This window comes from Acomys russatus, chromosome X (assembly GCF_903995435.1).
Source record: "Acomys russatus chromosome X, mAcoRus1.1, whole genome shotgun sequence".
NCBI lineage: Eukaryota > Metazoa > Chordata > Mammalia > Rodentia > Muridae > Acomys > Acomys russatus.
In genome coordinates, this window is record NC_067169.1 from 11,132,631 (window position 1) to 11,153,987 (window position 21,357).

At 41.2% G+C, this 21,357-nt stretch overlaps 1 protein-coding gene across 1 annotated transcript in view; it reads left to right on the forward strand.

Annotated features, from left to right (window-relative positions):
• Positions 1-1,618: 1,618 nt before the first annotated feature.
• Efhc2 (EF-hand domain containing 2) overlaps positions 1,619-21,357 on the forward strand; it is a 161,970-nt gene continuing 142,231 nt past the window's right edge. The window contains exon 1 of the mRNA XM_051140984.1: positions 1,619-1,832. Within this exon, the coding sequence (XP_050996941.1) occupies positions 1,791-1,832 (42 nt within the window). The 5' untranslated portion in view covers positions 1,619-1,790. The remainder of the gene's footprint in view (positions 1,833-21,357) is intronic.

Sequence of the window (21,357 nt, forward strand, 5' to 3'; positions counted from 1 at the left end):
AAATTGAAAACAGCAATTGTTATCAATAGATGCCAGCTTAACTGATTTGTGTCCTAATCGCAGAATGCACATTAGGTGGATGATCTGTTATTTGCATGTGTCACCATGTAAAGCTCTCAAAACCCACAGGTGAGAAGAGCAGGCAATAGATGATTGGGTTAGTCTGGTTGGAAGACATGCCCAAGACAAAAGGAATTTGTGGGAGGCAAGTACAATTGCAAACTCTATAAACACAGAAAATAAAAAAAATAAATAAATAAAGATGGAGATTGTGGAAGAGCAATCTCTGTCTTTAAAGAATGCTCAGGCATGCAAAGAAAATTCAAATAAACACATGGTTACAAAGTAGTAGGAGGAAGGTACCAATTAGTGTGTGTTATGCTTAATGCAGATGGAGGAGGAGTGGGGAGGCAGATGAGGAAACATTCATTTCCCAGCAATGGCAAAACCTTCTGTGCTCCCCTTTCACACTAAACCAAATCCTGGAAGACAAGAAGGGGTTACCTTGATGAAACATCAGAAGAAAGGCATATTTCTAAAAGACAGAGTGATTTGCAAGCTCTCAGAAGGGCCTGATGGGAACAGCAAGAAGTTTCTTGGAGCTGGAGTGGAGGAGGCAAGGGAAAAAACAGCAGAGGAAAAGTGTTCCTTTGACAAGGGCTCTAGTCCCAGCTAAGGAGTTGGATGTGCCTAAGTAACAACTGCGGCTTGAATTTCACAAAGGAAGGCTCTGTAAGCATACTCAGTTGTCCCCATCTCCACTTCTGAGGTAGAGAAAAAACCCGCAAGCTGTAATTGGGGGCTAGAGGTCTCAACAGAAGTAGCAGAGGGAATGATGAATCTAGTAGAGTGTCCAGCCAGCAGGGCCCTGGACAGTTAACTGTTGGTTTTGGTTTTCCTTCTAGGCATCTGGGTGTAGCTAGCCCAGGTTGGCTTGGAAATCATGCAATCCTCTTATCTTTGCTTCCTGAGGGCTAGGATTACAGGCACCAGGCACCACGCTGGGTTAGTTTCATTTTATGCTGCCTGCCCTTGCTCCTGGTCACCGCAGATTGGACCTTATATTTTCCAGGCTTAGGTCATATATGAAAGGATCGAGAGGAAGAATCGAAGGCCATGGTGACTGCTAGAATACCAGCAGGGTGTGAGTGGGTTTAATTTCATCTCGAAAGTTTGAATTAAAAAAAATAAAGGCTGGTGTAAATGCAGCAAGGCTTCGTGAGCTCACAGGCGACATATGTCTTTACTTTTTTGGGCATTTTACCTAAATTTAATAACAAAATGGCAAAACAATACTGTGTCAAAAATTCGTGAGCTGAAGATCACGGGCAATATGATCTCTAGGAAAAAGGAGTGGAAGCAGAGAGCAGCTTGGGTAGAAACGGAGCAGCTCACTGTGTGTGCGGGAGAATAGAGAGGCCAGGACCCGGCTGCTGGCGCGGGTGGGCAGGGAAGGGAGACCCAGAGTGGCCAGGGGTGGGGGTGGCGAGAGGGGAGGGAGGTGCGGGAGGGGGCCGAGGGGGCTGAAGGAGCCTGCGACTCGGCCCGGCCTCCCCCCCCCCGCCCTGCCCCTACCCCCGCCCCCAGCTTCAGTCTCGCCTCACCCCTCCTAGGCCTTGGCTCCGCCCTTAAGCCCCCTACTCTACCCCACCTATTTTAGCCCCTCCTCCCTCCGTGACGCTACCTCCGGTCTCCAGGTAACGCAGGGGTCAAACAACGCGGCTGTTGAGGCCATTGACTGTCCTCCTCTTTCTGGTCGGACCCTCGATCTTCATCGGACCCTTTTAAACATGGCTCTGCCGCTTCTGCCTGGCAACAGCTTTAACCGCAATGTGAGTAGGCAGGATGCCCTAGGTCCTGGTCAGTTCCTGGGGTTCAGCTAGGACCTGGGAGTGTTCATCTCCCAAGATCCTGAGAGCTAGCTCCTGTGTTACTCCTGTGTGCTGAGTACGCCTAAAATCAAACTTCATGTTCTCCTCCTCCCTGTCTCTCAAAGTGCATCTGAATGTTTAATATCTAAGTACAGGTCGCAGGGCCGTCCAAAGTAGGTGGTGACAGTGATGATAAAAATAACCACTGAGTGTTTAATGTATGTGGGGTACTGTGCTTTAATTGCCTTGGGCATTTGCAACTGCTGTTTCAATTATATACTATTTTTTTTTTGTTTCCATTTACAGTTGAGGAAACTGAGGCCTTCGTTTTCTTTCAGACAGCTGGTCTTTATAGTCCATGAGTCTAATTATTTTAGTGCACTGGGTGAAAAAAAAACATAAATTTTGTTATTAAATAAAAGAAACCCAAAAGGAGGCATGGCAGATAAGGAAGTTTTCTATTAGCCTATAAAGTTTAGTGCCACACTATGAAGACTGGCGTCTAAACCTGGAGGACAAGATGCAAATACAAAAACAAAACATCACAACCCCCTAGAAAATTAAAGAACTCTGCAATAAGTAGCCATCTACCTGATAGGAGAAAAACTGCTAGGCTTTTGTTGGCTAGGGGCTACTGTCCTTAACTTGGGTTTGCCACTGGCTTTAGGAGAGGGTAATAAATCGACGAAAATAACATTCACATGGAACCACTCAAGCTGTTTGTAATTCTCTGATCAAAGTTTCCAAAGTACTCAGCGCACTGAATTAGCAAACTCTTAGCAGTGACTGTATCTGAGTTGCTGGCCCTAAAGTGCCAGTTTTATTTGTAGATTTTTGTATTTGATCTTGATTTTTAACCCATCACATCAGTTAGTCAGTTCAAATTCCAGCGCTGGTTTGTGCATTTCATTTCTTGGCTGACAAGTTGGTAAGTTAGAGGCTGGCCTCTGAAGCATAGCGTTGATCTTTGGTAAGATGAAGTCAGCCAAATAAGAAAGGCTCCAAGAAGAAGGGCATGAGACAAGATCCCAGAAATAAAAAAAGCAAGCTGTGCAAAAGTAATTTTAATAAAAAAAAATGTAAGCAGAGCCTACAGCTTTTGGCTCAGCTACGCTTCTGATTACTGATGCCCACTGCCTACAGAAGTATCTCAACTCTCACATGCAGTGATGATGGGTGGGAGTGGAAAAGGAGTGTTTGGATGAGATATTTTAGAAGCAGCAACATAGTACTGAGTGTACTTGGCTTTTTTTAAAACTTTTTTATTGGGAAGAATAACACATGTACAGAAAATGCACAATGGATGATCACAAAATGAACATCAAGAAATAGAATTACTCTAAAAGCAGCCCCCTTATCTATGGCTGCCATTTGTATCAGTTAAAAATAAATGTTCTGAATATTGCCTGGGACCTATTGTTACTAAAATATCACTTGTTGCTTCAGATTCAAATTTAACTGCGCATCTTGTATTTTACGTGGTACTCTATGACCTCCCGTCCCCCTTTTATTTAACCCTTATGCCATTCTACGAATGTAATCACTATTTTGACTTTTCTCATTATTATTAGATTTGGCTTGCTTTTGAGCCTTTGATATGTGAAAATTTCCTGTGTTTTCTGTGCTGTGACTTTTTCTATTTTAGCATTATGTTTGTGAGATTTGTCCATGTGGATAATGTTCCACTGTATGAATATGACAGGCATATAGATCCCTCTGTATATTTTACTCTTAATAGATAGCTTCTTCAGGCTTTTACAAATACTCCTGCTAGGATTCTCTTGTTCATTTTTTTCAGTATGATTGCTTGATTGTATGGCACTGACACATGGATTCTGCAAGGTGCTCATTTTCATTGTCACCAGCATTTTTATTTATTTTTATTTCTAAATGTTACTATTGTTTAGTCTTTAAATTATACATATTTTGGTTGGTGGGTATACTGCAATTCTTCCCCTCCCCCCTCTCTCTCCCCAGGGTTTCTCTGTGTAGCCTTGGCTGTCTTAGACTCTCTTTGTAGGGCAGGCTACCCTCGAACTCACAGAGATCCGCCTGCCTCTGCCTCCTCCCTCAGTGCCAAGGTTACAGGCATGCACCGGATCTTTTTTTAAATTTCAGTCTTAAAGGTTTATTTTTAATTTATTTCACTTATTGACATGTGCACATGTGTGCTTGCCATGTGTGTCTGCCGAAGGTAGATGTCCTAGAGCTGGAGTTAAAAGGGAACTGAATTGTTGGGGATGCTGAGAACCAAACTTGAATCCTCTGGAAGAGCAGCAAGTACTCTTAACTACTGAGTCATCTTTCTGACTTGCTAGTGAGTTTGAACATTTATTTTTACATGCTTTTAATCCCTGCACTGGGAGACATAGGCAAGCAGTTCTCTGTGAGTTGGAGGCCAGCCTTGTCTACATAATGAGTTCGAGGACAGCCAGGGCTAGAGAGACCCTGACTCAAAAACAAATTCATCAAAATGCTCATTTCTTATAAGTGGTAGGACACTTCACTCACATAAATTCCCAACTGGCCACATGGTTTATGTATGTTTAACTTGATATTAAATTGAGCCCCTGAGACAGGGTTTCATGTATCCCATCTGGCCTCAGTTAGAACTCACTATTTACCCAAGGATAATCTTTAATTACTGGTCCTCTTTCCTCCATTTCCCCAATGCTTGCGATGCCTGTGTTTGGTGCCCATTTAGTGTTGGCAGCCACAATGAATAAGAGTTGGTGTTACATTCAAAGCATTTGGTATTGTCAATATTTTGGATTTTAGCCATTTTAATAGACATGTAGTATATCTTAATTTTAATTTCCCTAATGGCTGGGATGTTGATAGACTATTAACCATGTGCAGTCCCCTTTGAAAAATGTCCACTGGTATGTTTTACTTGTTTTAATTACATCATTACCTTACTTTTGAAATATTGTTATAGTTGTTTTAATAAACGACCATTGTTGCTATGTGGGCTGCTAATATTTTCTCCCTGTCGGTAGCTTGAATTTTATTGTTCTTAAAACAAGGTTAGGAAATATGCATATATTTTAAAGAAAAGAATACAATATTCACTCAAACTGATATTTCCAATGCAAATTAAGGATCTTAGAATTATTCTTTAACTAATTTGATTTTTATATTCATAGTTTACTTACATTGTCAACAATTAGTTATTTGCTATGTCTCACTACAAATATATATCCATAGTATTTCTGACCAAAAACAGATTGATTATTAACTATTTGAATTTTTAAAGAGCTGTTTATAGATTTCTCTGTTATAAGGATATCCTTCACTGGGAATGTATTTCCAAATTACTAGGGTGAATGTTGGGGCATGCAGTATTTGGCAATATTATGGTTGAACCCAGTACATTGCATGTACTAAACAAATGCTCTCAATTTCTAATTTTTGATTTTACTTATATAATTGCTGTGAGTAGAGTTTTGTAACCAGCTCCATACTCAATTAACTTTATTATTTTTATTGTGCTTTTGATTCTTATTTTGTTGTTGTTGTTGCTGTTTCGTTATAATGTAAAAAAGATTGTGTGGTTTCAAGCTGAAATTTACAAAATAAGACACATCTGACTTTTATCCATGACTTCACAACTTTGCCCCCTCCTTCTCTCTAGAAAAAGCTTTAAAAAAGATTTTTCCCACAACCAAACAATAGGCAGAGCTCAGAGAGTTGTGCTTACGCAGCCAGTCAAGGACACTACAAGAAGACCTACAGAGTAAACTAACCTGGGCCCACGGGGGTTCACAGAAGCTGAACTACCAGCCAAAGAGCATGCACCAGCTGGACCTAGACGTCCCTACACATATGCAGCAGATGTACAGCTTGGTCATCAAGTGGTTCTCCGAACAATGGGACAAGGGCTCTGTTGCCTGCCTTTGGATTCCTTTCCCCTAGCTGGGCTGCCTTGTCTAGCTTTGGTGGTAGAGGATGCACTTAGTCCTACTGTGAGTTGATGTACTAGGGTTGGTTGGTACCCATGGCGGAGGATGGGGGGTGGGGGGTGGGGGGGAACAGAGGTCCTCTTCTCTGAGGAGAAGGGGAAAGGGGCATGGGGGAGGGGGCTGTGAGGGAGGGACTGGGAGAAGAGGAGGGAAGGGGGTTAACCAAGTTGTAAAGTGAATAAATAAATTTATAAAAAATGATTTTTTTCTCTTTCCCCATCTTTTATCCTCCCTTTTTGCTTCTTTCTCTTTTTCTTTTTGGGTCTTTCTCCCATCAGTCTGTTTTTATTTTTATTTTTAATTTTTTTGATTTTTGAGACAGGGTTTCTCTGTGTAGCCTTGGCTGTCCTGGACTCTCTCTCTGTAGACCAGGCTGGCTTCAAACTCACAGAGATCCACTTGCCTCTGCCTCCCAAGTGCTGGGATTAAAGGTGTGCACCACGACGGCCCTGCTCAGTCTGTTTTAAAACAACAATTTCTTAAAAGTAATTACCTTTTTTCTTTATTAAATAAATATTAACATCCTATGCTTGTTCTCTTAAATCTTTAAAAAAAATTTTATTTTAATGGCATATCTTAAATGTCCTTTAATAGAATATAGAGCTAGACCTATTTGCTTTTCACAGCTAAAGAGCTACCCTATTGTGTGCACTTAACAATAGTTTATTCAGCCTATTTATTTATTATTTCCAATCTTTTTGCTATTACAAATAATGCTATAATATATCACCAAAGTTATGCTTCAAAAGAGGCTATCAGAAATCAGCACATAGTGTGGGAAAGTATTTGCAAGCCATATATCTGATAAGGGATTTAGAATGGGAATATATAAAGAATCCTTATAATTCTACAACTAAGACAATAATTGAATTGGATTATTCAATTAAATTGGGGAAGTGGTTACAATAAATGAGTTTTCCACTAGGTGTTACAGTAGCGCTTTTAAAATGAGATTGCTGGTATCAGGTGGCAGTGGGAACTCAGTAGTTCCAAAAGCACCTGATGATACCAAAAGTGTTATAGGCCTTTGTTAAGATGCCATGCTAAACATTACAGAGGATGTGGGCAGACACCAGAAACCGGCCAGAGGCAGGTCTGGTAAGACACAGGCTCAGTGGGTGCTTCACTGGTGCTTAGCACGGACCTCCCAGTGATGGAATAGACGTCAGTGGCTGTCAAGGCAGCTCTGCCATCACTTCCTGACCAGCAGAGGAATGGAACGAGAGAACAAGGAAGCCTTTATTTTGTAAATCAGGGATATTGTAAACCTTGGGCAGTGGGAGGGGTTTCGAGGGTGAATGTGTTTGATTAGTTTGGGCTAGGCGTGCCAGGGATACTTAATCTAAGTGTAACAAAACAGCCCTCTCATAAGAGGGAAAAGCAGCACTTAATTATCCTATGGGTGTGGGAGAATCTCCAGGTACAGTTAAAGATCATTGGTTTAAAGCCAAGACGCCAAGGCATCACATTAGCATAGAGTAGGTGTTTCTAGGAATCCCCAGGTGCTTGCTGAGCAGGTTTCTTATCAGAAAAGAGTCAGGCCTGTAATCTTCCCAGGGCTATGTGACACTCCTTAGTGGATCCAGGGTTCCCCAGATCAGTTGAAGAGGGGACCCCCGCCGAGAAAGGAAGTCTGTCTTTTTTTGTACCAAGCTCAAAGGCTATCTGGAAATGTCAGACTTCAACCTTATAGCAGGGTCCCACACATTGTGTGTGTGTGTGTGCGCATGTGAGTGCATGTGACTGTGCAAGCACATGTATAAAGCAGAGGTCAACACTGGATATCTTCCTCAAAAACTCTCATTCTTAGTTTTTGAGACAGTGAGATAGAGTTTCTCATTGAACCGAAAGTTCACTCCTTAGGCTAACGTGGCTGGCCAGCAAGGCTCAGGGATCCTCTTGTCTCTGCCTTCCCAGAAAAGGAATTGCAGGCACACCCTGCTGTACCTGGCCTTGTATATGGACACCTCAGATTTGAACTCACGTCCTGATGCTTGCATAGGAATCTCTTTACCCATTGAGCTATCGCTTTAGCCTCGTGCAGAATAGTTTTGATTTAAAGAATTGTGTCACTTTGCGTCCAGTACTATTGAAGTGTTATTATTTTGGACTAAGCCATCTTTATTCTTCTTGTTGTTATTGTTTGTTTTGAGACAGGATCTCTGTGTCCCAGGCTGGCCTAGAACTTCTGATCCTCTTGCCTCTGTGTACTTAGCAGTGGAAGTGTGCGCCCATGCCTGATCTTGGCCATTTCTTGAAGCTCTTCCTCTTACTTTGAAAATTACATAATATTCTGCTGATATTCCTAAATGTTAATTTGGACTCCAGATGGGAGAGCCCCTTTGCCTACATTTTGATTTCCATATCAAACATGTAGCCTATCATATTGCATCTTGTACTATAGTTAATAGCACTGCCATCTAGGATACACTGGCATTAGGTACATTCATTTCTGTGCTCTTGGCCATAGATTTGATGTGACCAGCTGAGGGGCGGGGGGGTCCCTTCAGTTATCCAGTCAGGGAAGCGAACCCCATGGATAAGAAAGAAAACTTGGTACATTCACTTTGTACACCTGGATCAGACTTTGGGGAGTCTAATACCAGGTGATTCGCTGTCAGCATATTTAAAACACAGTACGCTTTGGGGGAAAGCTTTCCAGGCAACAATCAGTCTAATCAGTCCAATTCCAGGAGCACAATAAAGCTTAAGGTGTGACTACATAGGGCCCTTTTAACAAAGTACATGTGACCCTAAGGGTGGGTTCTATAGCTAAATGGCCTAGAACCTAGTGTGGTCTCTGACCCATAGCATAGATGCCAGCAGGTCATAAGGTGCATGTGACATTTCCCAGGAAGAAAGGTAATGTCTAGGGAGGGAAGAGTCTGCTATAATCATTCTGGGGAATTTGGATGAGGTCTGCTTCTATAGCAAAGGTCACCAGGCCTTTAACAACCTCCACTCTCAGCTTTCTGGATGGAATGCAGGTATTTGATTTTATCTCCATAATGGAGGAGACACCTCTGTGGTTAACATTACTGGTTCTTTTAGTACTTCTCTGTGAGTGCAAGGACTTCTGTGCCCCAACTACCAGCTGTCTCAAGTTTTTACCTCTGTATTTTTGCGCAGTGACAGACTGTAACCTACAATTATAAGCCAAATAAACTTCTTTCCTCCCTTAAGTGACTTCTCTGCAACCCTAGGTTGTTATATGACAGCAACAGAAAGGACACTAGACATTCCACAGATAGCCATTTTGATCTAAATCCTTTCTTTGTAGCTTGGGAGCAAGAATTTGGAGCTGGCATCCTGGCATCCTCGGATTTGGGCTTCTGGACTGAGACTGATTAAATTGGCTTTGTTCACCTGTGATGATGTGGCAGTTTTCAGCTGATGCAGAAATTGTGATCCATTGCTCTTTCGGCTACTATAGTGCTTTCCTTATACAGAGCCTCTCTCTACCTTCAGTGACCATGGTTAAGTTTTATGCCCAAAGACCACCAGGAGTCCAAAGCCATATGCAAAAGCAAGGGGGTCTTTATTTAAACTCAATTCTGAGGGCTCTTGAACGTCACATAAGCAGCAGATCAATAGGAGAGTCCCGAACCACTATTAGGCAGGGTTTTAAATCATAGCTATGACAAAAAATGAGAGTTTCCAGTTTGGCAGTTACAGGATTGGTTGACATTTAGCAAAGCTGGATTGGTGCTAGGGGATTGGTCAAGCCTGACCATGAAATGCTTAACCTCTGGGGACTTTAGGTGCTTTCCTGCTGTCCCCTGATTGGCTCAGGCCTAGGGTAGTTCTTTTCCTGGAACAGTTTGTGTGTGTGTGTGTGTGTGTTTTTTTTTTTTTTTTACAGTGACTGGGGTGACCTTGAGAACAGGCCTAAAGGACAAGCCTAAGATGAAGTCTAGCAACAAGATGGAGTCACCATGGCTGGGGCTCCACATAAGAGCCAGGCATGGTGGCACATGCCTGTAATCCCTTCTGGGAGGCAGAGGCATGTTGGTCGCTGTGAGTTCGAGGCCAGCCTGGTCTACAAAGCAAGTCCAGGATGGCCAAGGCTACACCGAAAACCCTTGTTGAGGGGGGAGGGAGGGGAGGGGAGGGAGGAAAAAAGAGAGGCAGCTTGATAGGAGTTGGTTAGGCACTGCCTCAGGGAAGAAATAAATGAGCTCCTTTAAGGGGGATTGTTTCTTAAAAGAAGTCCAGCCTTTCCACTGTCTTACATGCATTCCCACCACAGTGCCCACCCTCTGCCATATCAAGGTCCAAAACAAACAAACAAACAAACATTAGACATGGACAAACAGAATTTGAGAAGATCATGTCCAGAGTGAGTATCTCACTATTATCTTCCACTGCTGCTAGGGGAACAAAATAATTCTTATTTGGGTAATAGTGAATAGAAAGGTGGAAGGAAAGTCATTTGCCTTATGTTGTTGTATAAATAAGTTATATGGCTGTCTTAGTTGCTTCTTTGTTGCTGTGGTAAGCAGCATGATCACAAGCAACCTGAGGTGAAAAGGTTTATTTTACCTTGCAGCCTACAGTTCTTCACAAAAAGAAAGTTGGGGCAGGGACCTGACACCATGGCTTACTTAGCCTGCTTTCTTATACCAAGCAGGACCACCTGTCCCAGGGGTGGCCCCACCCCCCTTCCCCCCAGTGAGCTGCCCTCTTTTCCATTAATCATTTATCAGCAAAATGACCTACAGACTTGGCCACGGGCAATCTGAAAAGAGTCATTTTCTTAATTAAGGTTCCTCTTCCCAGATGATCCTAGCTTCGGTCAAATTGACAAAAACCCAACCAGGACAATGGCTCTTGGGAGGCTTGGCTTAGACAAAATGGCCAGGGCAGCATCAGGATGTTCCTATGCAAGTTGTAACTCAAAGCAAAATGCCTGTGGCGTAGTGAGGCGCATTCATTTCCTTCTTGGTGTCTTATTTCACATTTTCTAGGAGCAGCAGACACTTTTTATGCATACTCCTCAGTGGGGACAGGGTTCCCACAGTGGGATTCCAGAGCTCCCTAGCACAAATTCAAAGGATTTCCTTTTCTATCTCCTGGGGTGTGTACTGTACACTACAGCTACAGAAAAGACAGGTGCAGATTCTTAAGGATGGGAAGATTGCCCAAATCAGGGCCAAGTGAGAGGGGAAGGGTTTTTTACTCCTTACGTAGGCTCTTACACACTCAGTTTTGACCTGGCAGTGCTGCTATCACAAAGTGGCTGGCCTGACCAAGTGAAGGCCAGATTCTTTGCTACTTTTCTAATGCTATGACTGGTAATCCAAAGGAGGGGATGTCTGCAATTCAACCTGGGTCATCTGCAAGAGCAGTTGGCACTCTTAACCTCTGAGCCATCCCTCCAGCCGGTCCTCTTTCCTTTTTGTATGGGATTGAAATGTTTATTTGTAGGTTTCCTGGTAGAGCCATATAAAAATAATACAAGCACTATAGTAGCCGAAAGAGCAAGGTGTAGGTGCCTTTTTGCAATTTCTACAATAACAACATCCCACAAATGATGGTATATCCCAGCCAGCATACTGACATTGATACCATCTGCTAATCTGACTCTAGGTTTTTTTCAATGTGGCATAATTCCCTGGAGGTTTACTAAGATTTTTTTTTTTTTTTAAATTGAGTTTGCTGCTGAGTAGTATTCCGTGTATATACCGTAAGTTTTCTAATCATTTGCCTGTTAAAGGATACCTGAGGTAGTTTTAGCTTTTGGCTATTGGGAATAAAGCTTCTATGAATGTTTATGCACAGAGGTTTGTGTAAAGAAGTTACAAATCTATATGTATTTATTGAATATGTATGCATGTGTGGGTGCATGCATGGCACAGTACATGTGTTGTTAAGGGACAGCTTTCAGGATCTAACTCTCCTTCCATCATGTTAGTCGTGGGGATTCAACTCAGGTCCTCAGGATTGATGGCAAATGCCTTTACCCACTGAGCCATCCCACCAGCCTGTCAATGAACGTTTTCATTTCCCTGGTATAAAGAACCAAAAGTACAATTCTTGGGTCATATGATAACGATTCATTTTATAATAATGCTGCCAAACCATTTTTGACATCAGATACCATTTTGCATGGCCAGTGCTGATATGCAGTGCTGATGTATATGTGATCTTACTTCCCCAATACCCAGGTTAACATTTAGTGTTGTCATTTACTTTGGCTGTCCTATAGATATAGTGTTACTGATGGTGTTGTTGTTGTTGTTTTTGTCAACTTTACACTATCCCCAGCCATCTAGGAAGAGGGACCTTCAATTGAGAACATGTGGGCATCAGATTGGCACATAGGCAATTTTATGAGGTATTTTCTTGATTAATGATTGATGTGGAGAGGGCCCAGCCCACTGTAGGCAGTGCTATCCCTGGGAAGGTGATCCTGGGTTGTATTAAAAACAAAAGAGAAAAAGCTGAGCAAGTCATGGGCTGCAAGCTAGTAAGCAACGTTCCTCCATGCTCTCTGTTTTAGTTCCGGACTACAGGTTCCTGCCTTGAGCTCCTACCCTGTCTCCCCTTTATGATGGCCTGTGATTGGGACATGTAAGCCAAATAAGCCTTATTGAGGGGCTTTTGTGAATCCTGGTTGGGGTTTAATTAAGACACGGGGACTTCTATATAGTTTAAAGCTCTTGGCCTTTTGCTGAGGCAGTCTCTTGGCTAGTTATTGAAACTTATCCTGACTTCTCCACTACTCTGTCTCCCCATGTGGTTCTCACTGCCTGCTTTCCGGCTACCTTACCATCATCTCCCTTCTGCTTTCTACCACATCTCTTCGAGTCTGCCATGGCTCTGCCTGCCCAGAAGTCCCAACCCCCTACTTCCTGCCCCAGCTCTGGGGCATCATTTCTTTATTACACAAAAAGCCACATTCCAATCTGAACCAATCAGCAGCAGGACAGTGCCTGCTCCATCTCTTATGGGTTGCCCTTTGGCAGGTGGGAAAGGACAAACATTTGCAAGTAGAAAACCAGAGACGGGCCATAGAAATGACAGAACCAGAATCCTGCCAGAACTTAGCTCTCTGAAAATACAGGGACACACCCTCTCAAAATGAGGGGAGGTCATCTCAACAGAGCCTGATTCCACCCAAGTTGCGTTTGGTCAGAACATTTTATCACAGCAATAGAATGTAAACTAGGGCACATGGGGGATATCTCAGTCTGGGTTTAATTGGCATTGCTCTGTGGCCAATGAGTTGAACATGGTTTCAGATCTTATTAGCCATTTAAAGCTCTACCTTGGTAAAATGGCATCTTGAGGTTTGCTTCTCTCTAATTAGATTTTTTTTTTTTAACTGTTGAGGTTTGAGAATTCTTTATACACTTTAGATGCTGATTCTCTGGGTATGAGGCAGTTTGCACATATCTTCTCTCAGTCTACAAATTGTCTTTTCAAACCCCTTTAACATTGTGTTTTGAAGGGCAAAAGTCCTAACTTTGACTTTGAATTAATTGTTTATTTTTGTGGTGCTATGGAAGGAATCTAAGACCTTATATACGCTAGGCAGATGTTTAATCACTGAACTGCACCCCCAGCCCCCAGTTTTGCCATTTTAATGGCATAAACACATTACCTTTTCTTTTGATGGATTGTGCTTTTTAAGACTTTGAACATATTATCTATTCATTGTGTGTGTGTGTGCACATACATCTACTTGTATGGGCATGCATGGAGGCCAAAAGACAACTCTGTGGGAATCGTTTCTCTCCTTTCACCATGTGGGTCCTGGGGATCAAATTTCAGGTCATCTATCTTGGTAGAAAGCTTCTGAGCCATCTCACTGACCTGGCCTAAGAACTCTCTGCTCAGCCCTATAGCCTAAAAATGTCTCATTTTTTTTCTAATAGTTTTACATTTTAGATTTATGATTCGCTTAGTTTAATTTTTGTATGAGGTTTAGATCCTGGTTAATTACTTTGGCCTATAGATGCTCAGTTAAGCAGAGGCCTGAATGGCATTTGCATCTTTGTAAAAATTCAGTTGAGCTTATGTGGGTAGGTCTTCTGGGCACTGTTTTTCTCTTCTATTGACCTATACACTCCCATCTCCTAACGCCATGTTATTTTTATTGCTGTTGCTACTTAGCAAAGTTTAATGTCATGGTCAATGATCGTTCCTACTTTACCTTTGTTAAGATTTTTCCCGTATTCCTTGTTTTTTCCAAAGTATAAAGAAAATCATTGTTCAGATCACATAATATAATTTTATTCTGTTAAAATAATGGCTGGGGATGTAGCTAGCATATATAAGGTCCTTGGCTCCAAAGAGCAAAAGCCCATTCTAGAGTCTCAAAACAAACTGTGAGAGCAAGGCTAAGGAAACAAGTGCATTGTTCACATTTGGGGGAAATTTTTAAATGGAGATTGTCACAGGAGAAGGAATTTCGAGGAGAAGGCACCAATCAACTACAGTAAACCTTTAATTTTAACTGACTTTAGGAGAAAGCCTTGGAATTATTCTCTTTATTGGCTACTTTCTTAAATGAATTATTTAGAGAAAAAATAATAAATCTGGAGAAGATACTACATATCTCTCTAGATCGTGACTTAAAATTTATTTTCCACTTTCCTGATTGAAATACATTATTAGCTACATAAAACAGTTTTATTGCTAGATTGAGTCGAGAGCTAGGACTCCCATGTACATTTTTCTAAGTTAGCTTTGCAAGGAGAGGAAAATAGGCTTAAGAATGTTGGGAGATTTTTTTTGATAGCTTTTTTATTTTCATGTTCGGGCTTATGTCTGCAGTGATTTGGGTTTAATAATCAGTCAGTAACACTGATGGCTTCCACTGTTATGTCTTTAGTTCTAACATTTGACAATTTTGCTGTTTTCCTTGGGCAAGTCACAATATTTGCTGAATGACTTCTCCATAACAATATAAGAGAAAAAAAAAACAATTTCCAAAAATAAATATGATATTAAGGCATGGGTAAAAAAAAAAAATCCAGTCTTCTTGGAACAGAAGCAAACTAGTCCAGAATACAACGAGACAGGTATACTTAAGACTAATAATTTTTAGATAATTCTATATCAGAAATTAATTAGATCCTGTTATGCAGTATCTCATGCCTGTAATTCCAGTTCTTATGAGGCCAAGGCCAGGTTGCAGACCAGCCTACATATTAAGGAAGACCCTATCTTTAAACAATGAAAAGTAGTTAAAAAATAAGTGTTGTTGGAACAGCAAGATGGCTTAGTGGGCAGAAGTGCTTGCCACCAAGCCTGTTATTTGATCCTCAGGATCCACATGATAGAGAGAGAGAGAACCAGTTCCCCAAAATTGTTGTCTGACCTCCATACATGTGAACTAGAGGTGATATGAATGGTACTATGTCTCATAACAGTGTACACACACACACACAGAGGGGGAGAGAGAGAGAGAGAGAGCGCTAGAAAAGCATTGTTAATATGTATTACAAATTGTATTTTTTTTCTGCAGTGGTGGATCCTGGGCATTGAATCAGGACCTAGTGATTGTCAGTCAAGTGCTCTATCACTGAGCTACATCTAGTCCCTGAAATGCTAAGTATTAGCTGATTCTCTTTAGTCCCTGAATTTCTATAGCTAGATGGCATAGAAGGATTAACTAGAACTGTCTTCTCATATCTTCCCAACTTTTAAGGAATCAAATCTAGATTCTATTACTTGACCCATTTCCTTCTTTCATGATCATAGGAGTCATTTTTGTCAAAATGTCAAAAGCATTGGTCAAAAGCAAAAGTGACAATTCAACTCCAGTGAGTTGCTCCTTTCCTGCAACAAGGAACCAAAGAATGTGAGAAGTGGTGCTGAGGAGACAGCTTGAGACATGAACATGAGGACCTTTGTTCAAATCCCCAGAACCCTGCATGCCTATAATTCCACTGCTGAGGAGGTGGAAACAGGAGGCTCTCTGGGGTTTGCTGACCAGCCAGTCTAGCTAATTGGTGAGCTCGAGGTTTAATGAGAGTCTCTGTATTAAAAAATAACATGGAGACATAGATGGGGAATGGGCTTACAAGACCACACCTCTCTTTGAGAGGTTTTGACAGTTAGTAGCTTCTGGGGAAAGGATAATCCATTTTCTTCAGAGGTCTCTACTTGGAGGTGGGTGGATGTGATCAGAATGCATTGTATACATGTATGAAATTCTCAAACAATACATAGATAAATTAAAATTTAAAAATAACTTGGAAAGGCCATTGAGGAAGACATCTGACACTAACCTTTAATTTAAACCCATAATACTCTTCCTCCATGCACAGCATAATAATAATAATAATAATAATAGACAGGAAGGAAGGAAAGAAAGAAAGAAAGGAGGAAGGAAGGAAGAAAAAAGACTGTAAAGCTTGATGCTGAGGCCTAGGCATATTATTATTATTATTATTATTATTATTATTATTATTATTATTATTATTATTATTATTTTGGTTTTTTGAGACAAGGTTTCCTTGTGTAGCCTTGGCTGTCCTAGACTCAATTTGTAGACCAGGCTGGCCTCGAACTCACAGTGATCCGCCTTCCTCTGCCTCCTGAGTGCTGAGATTAAAGGTGAGTGCCACCATACCCAGCTTAGCCTTTTATTATTATCATTTTTTAATTGGAGATCTCATTCATTTTTTCAGACAAAATCAATGCTAAACGGCAGCCACAATCTCAGCTATTCTCTCTGTCCTAAAAATGGTCCTGCAGAGAAACTTTTACTGTTCATACTTTCAAGATAGCAAAGGCAACGGCTTCTCCAGGAGAGTAACTGCTTTTGGATGGTATAGTGCATCTATGGCCAAACTTGAACAGGAATGGCATCTAGTGCTTGTTTTCTCTTCTATTCTTTACATTGCAAAGTTTATGCCTTTAGACCAGGGTTCTGCTCTCAGTTTCCTAGAGTTCCAAATGTTTACATTCAATTTAATAATGGTCTAAGACACTTTAAACTATGTACACACTTTTAAATGTGTACAAAGAGAGAAAAGGTGACAATACCCAATCATCTGAAAATGATCCACAACTTATGTTCTGTTCACTCAACATATTTTTGTTGAATCTGTGCCAGACCTTATTGTCCTAATTTTTAGGAATTAAAAAGTCTAGTGTCAAACATAAGCACATCAATAGATGACTATAATATAATATGCTAAGTACACAGATGGATATCTAGAAATTATGGACTTGAAGCTGTGGCTCATTTGGTGAATGGATGGATCCCATATAAGTCTTATGCAATGATTTGTTTCCCTTTGTACTGTTTAGGGTAGCCCACTAGAGACAACCAGTCCGACACAGTTTATAGTCAACTGAAAGTCTTTATTCCAGCTAGCTGGGACCACACCCATGTGTTCCAGGACCTAGTTGTGACCCCACACTAGAACATGGGGTTTAAAAAAAAAAAGTCAGCTGTAAATACCTTCAGAGAATTAAATAGTTTGAAGTAAGCAGTTTAACAGAAGCTGAGTGCCAGGCATGGTGGGGCCCACCTATAATCCCACCACTTGGGAGGCAGAGGCAGGTAGATCGCTGTGAGTTCGAGGCCAGCCTGGTCTACAAAGTGAGTACAGGACAGCCAAGGCTACACAGTGAAACCTTGTCTCAAAAAAAAAAAAAAAAAAACCTAACAGAAGCTGAGATAAACAGCTGGAGGGACTTCCACACAAACAGGCAGTTTAAAAGAAGCTAAGTTAGCCAGGACATCCTGGCCTTTGGTTCATAGAATAGAGTTTTGCTAAGTTTTCATGGGATTCCTTATCAAGGAGATCAAACTCTAGTTAAAATTGAAATGGCCTAAGCAAGCATACACGATGAAGGCCCTTTGCATTGTCTTGCCCTGTCACAGTACCACTGCTATTTTCAAGGGCCTTGTTTGTTATAAAAAACAAAACAAAACAAAACATCCTCATGTTCTGTCCACTAGGTACTATGTCTGGCCTGGGTAATACTAGTGGAGTCAGTGGGTGAGTATGTAAAATGATTAAAGCTAGAGTGACCTTCGTGATATTAGTAGAAAAATCAATGCAGGGACAGAATATTCTGCCTCTGGCAGCCAAGAAAGACTTCAAGAAGAGATGGTGTTTTGACAATCTTTTATTTATTTCTTACATTCTTCTGAGCTTTGGTTATTTTAAGGAAATTATAAATACTAGAAACACAAGAGTTTTGATTTGCAATATCTTACATAGAACAATAAAAACAAAACAAAAACATATGGCTCTGAGGGTATTTCTGTCCTCGTGACTCTGCCAAAAGCATTAAGGTTATGATTATCTCTTTGTTGCACAAATCCAGGGTAAAATTTCAAGGCTCGTCTTCACTTGGTTTATCATTGGCATTTAACCTAATTAATCATATCCTCTTTCAAATGCTTTCTTTATAGTTTCCAGGACAGTGAACTGTCCTGTTTTCTTCATGTCTTGTAGATAGTCAGTCCTTTTTGGTCTGCTTTGCTAATTCTATACCATCTCTCTGAATTGTAACTTGGCGAAATTTTAAACTTTAAGGTTCTGTCTTGGATTTCTTTACTGCATCATCATTCAATCCAGTATTAGATTGCTTTAAATTCTAGCCATCAGCTGTCACGTGTCACCTTTTTATATCTTGCTTTACACTCTTCTCTAGACTTCAGACTCACACCATCACTTGCTAATCAACATTTCTACATGCTTGTCTCAAAGTTAACTTGGGCAAAGTAGAACTCTGGATCCCTGTGTGACATTTGGGCTCTGTTTCATATCCCAGTATGTAAAGCTCTACATGCCCCCTTTCTCAGGCCAAAGTATTTGTGGTTATTAGCCATGTGGCCCATTTTTTCTGTACCCCTTATCTAATTTAGCCATAAACCCTTTATGTTCTACATTTTCATTGTCCTTACTTCCAGGCATCTGCTTTGGGCAAACATCACATCTTGCCAGGACTGTCACAATATCCCCAGTGTAGTAGTTTTGTAGTGCACACACCCAATGTGTGTCGGGGGTGAGGGCATCCATATTTTGTCTCATAGCTTCTGAAGTCCATTTAGTGGAGCTCATGGCTTTATTTATTGTTTTTTTAATGAGGGCATAATATGTATGCCATGACACATGTCTGGAGGTCAGCGAACATGTGAGTACTGTGGATTGAACTCAAGGTCTCAGTCTCAGCAGCAAGCACCTTTACCCTCTAAGTCATATAGCAAGCCCATATTTGTGATGTGTTCAGTTTTTGCTCCCTAGGCCTGTGTAAAGCTAGATGTGTGTGGCGTCTGTCAAGGTAAGGCCAAATAAGGAAGTAAGGTAGCCATGAAATCTAGAGTACAGGAGGGAATGGTGGGAGAAAGCACTGTTGGGGAGGGAAGATTACTACTGGGGGTACTTGAAGGTGGAAAGTAGGAGGGTGTGAAGACTGTGACAGAAAGAAGGTTCTTGGTCAGAGGAGGCTCTGTCTGTCTGTGATGTCTAGCACTTGAGTATCTTTATGTATGTCTACCCAGAAATCCACAGGAGGGGTAAAGCTGTTTGCCCAGGCGCCAGAAACACAAATAAAGCCATAATTCAAGGAGAGGCAGAGTCTGAGTGTAGTGACTGCTAATTGATTGTAGTCTCTCTTGCTTCCTCAGCTGTATTGGCTTCCACCACTTAATCTGTCTTCTGGACTGTGTCTTTTCAGCATCCTCATTCTATCTTTCCTAGCAATCTTTGCTATGCTGATACACACAGGACAAGACAAAGCTTCTGAGGGTTACATTGCTGCCACGACCACTCTTGCCTCTACCCAAATTTCTGTCCTCCTTTTGGGTTCTTTTCTTTAGTATGAAATGGGCTCACTCTGTAGCATCGGCTGATCTGGGAGTTGAAATGTAGCTCAGGATGGTCTCAAATCCTGGCCTCCCAAATGCTGGGATTACAGATGTGACATACCATGCTGAGCTTCTCTTAGTTTCTTCAGCTTGCTTATTTCTGTGGCAGTTGTCCCAGGGAGTGAGGGACTGACAAACTTTGGCATCATGCAAGTCACCTTCAGGATTAAAAATAAAGCTATCTACAGTCCAATAAATCCATTTTATAATTAATAACTCTCTGCAAATTGCATCACAATAAAAGTGGAAACTAGATTCACTTTATAAAAGTATAAGATCATAGTAAGGAAAATGGTAAACCAAAATGGTGTCTTTAAACCTGATGCTATGAGTCTAAGGCCTGCTTTTTTTGTAGTTAGGGAAGTGTTTTCATAGCCTACAATTATGTCAGTCTTGTGCTGTCAAACTGAGACTTTCTCTCCCTTCACTGAATGGGAGAAGATAGAATGGAATTCTCTGGCATCATACTTGGAAATAGGACCTCAATGTTTGTGTGCAGGGATTAAAAATTTTTTTTAATATTATATTTTTATTCTTTGAGAATTTTTTATTCTTTGAGAATTTTTACAAAGGACCTTGATTACCTTAACCTCCACTCCTCCCCTTAACTCCCCTGAGATCCACTTTTCCTTCTCCTCTCCTCCACTTCATGTCCTTTTTGTTTTTAAAGAAGATTTTATCTTGAAGCAGATGTCCTGGTCCTCTGGCTCTTTATAATCTTTCTGACCTGATTCCTTGATGTTTCCTGAGCCTTCAGCATAGGAGTTGTGTTGTAAATGTATTAACTTGGGACAGCCACCCTTGGTCAGCTGATCTGTGCATTTAGACTAGTTATGGATTTTTAATAATGATCTCTGCTGTTAAAAGAAACTTCTTTGATGCTGGGTGGGGCTATTTTTACCTGTGGATATAAGAATAAGTATTTATATACTGTAGTTAGAAATTTGTACTGGTTTAGTGAGGAGGCAATAGGTTCTCCTTTGGGTCTGTAGTCTTACAAATGAAGGGTAGTTGGCTAGGTTTACAGTACCAGGCATGAAGTCCTCCTCTCTCTGAGTGGACCTTAAGCCCAGTTATACGGTTCTTGGTTAACCCTGGGATGTAAGTGCTACTACATTTATAAAAGATTTTTTTTTTATAGTTTGGGGACTAGAAAACCCCAGACTTTATGCATAAGGTAAACACTCTGCTACCCAGCCTGAGACATCCCTGCCTGGGAGGAGGATTTCTTAGTTCAGGTAGAAATGCTAGGATTTAATTTGCCTTAAGAGCTTCATTTAACCACATGGTGGCTGTATCTTTTTACAAATCTTTTATCTTCAGATGAGCATCTGCCTTTAAGTCTATCCTGCCAATCTGTCATCAGACGTGTTACCTTATCTGGTCCCTGTGTCTTATAGATGGGTTTAACTGTCAACTTGACACAAACTAGAGTCATCCAAAAGAAGAGTCTCAATTGAGGGCCTTCCTCAATCAGACTGTCCTGTGGGCACATCAGTCAGAGATTATCTTGGTTGCCTTGATTGATTTAGGAGGGCCCAGCCCACTGTGGGGAGCTCTTAGGCAGGTAGTCCTGGGCTATACTAGGAAAGCTAGCCAAGCGTGAGGCAGTGACTGAGCATGTCAGCAAGCCATGTTTATGGCTTATGCCTTCAAGTTCCTGCTTAAGTTCCTATCCTAA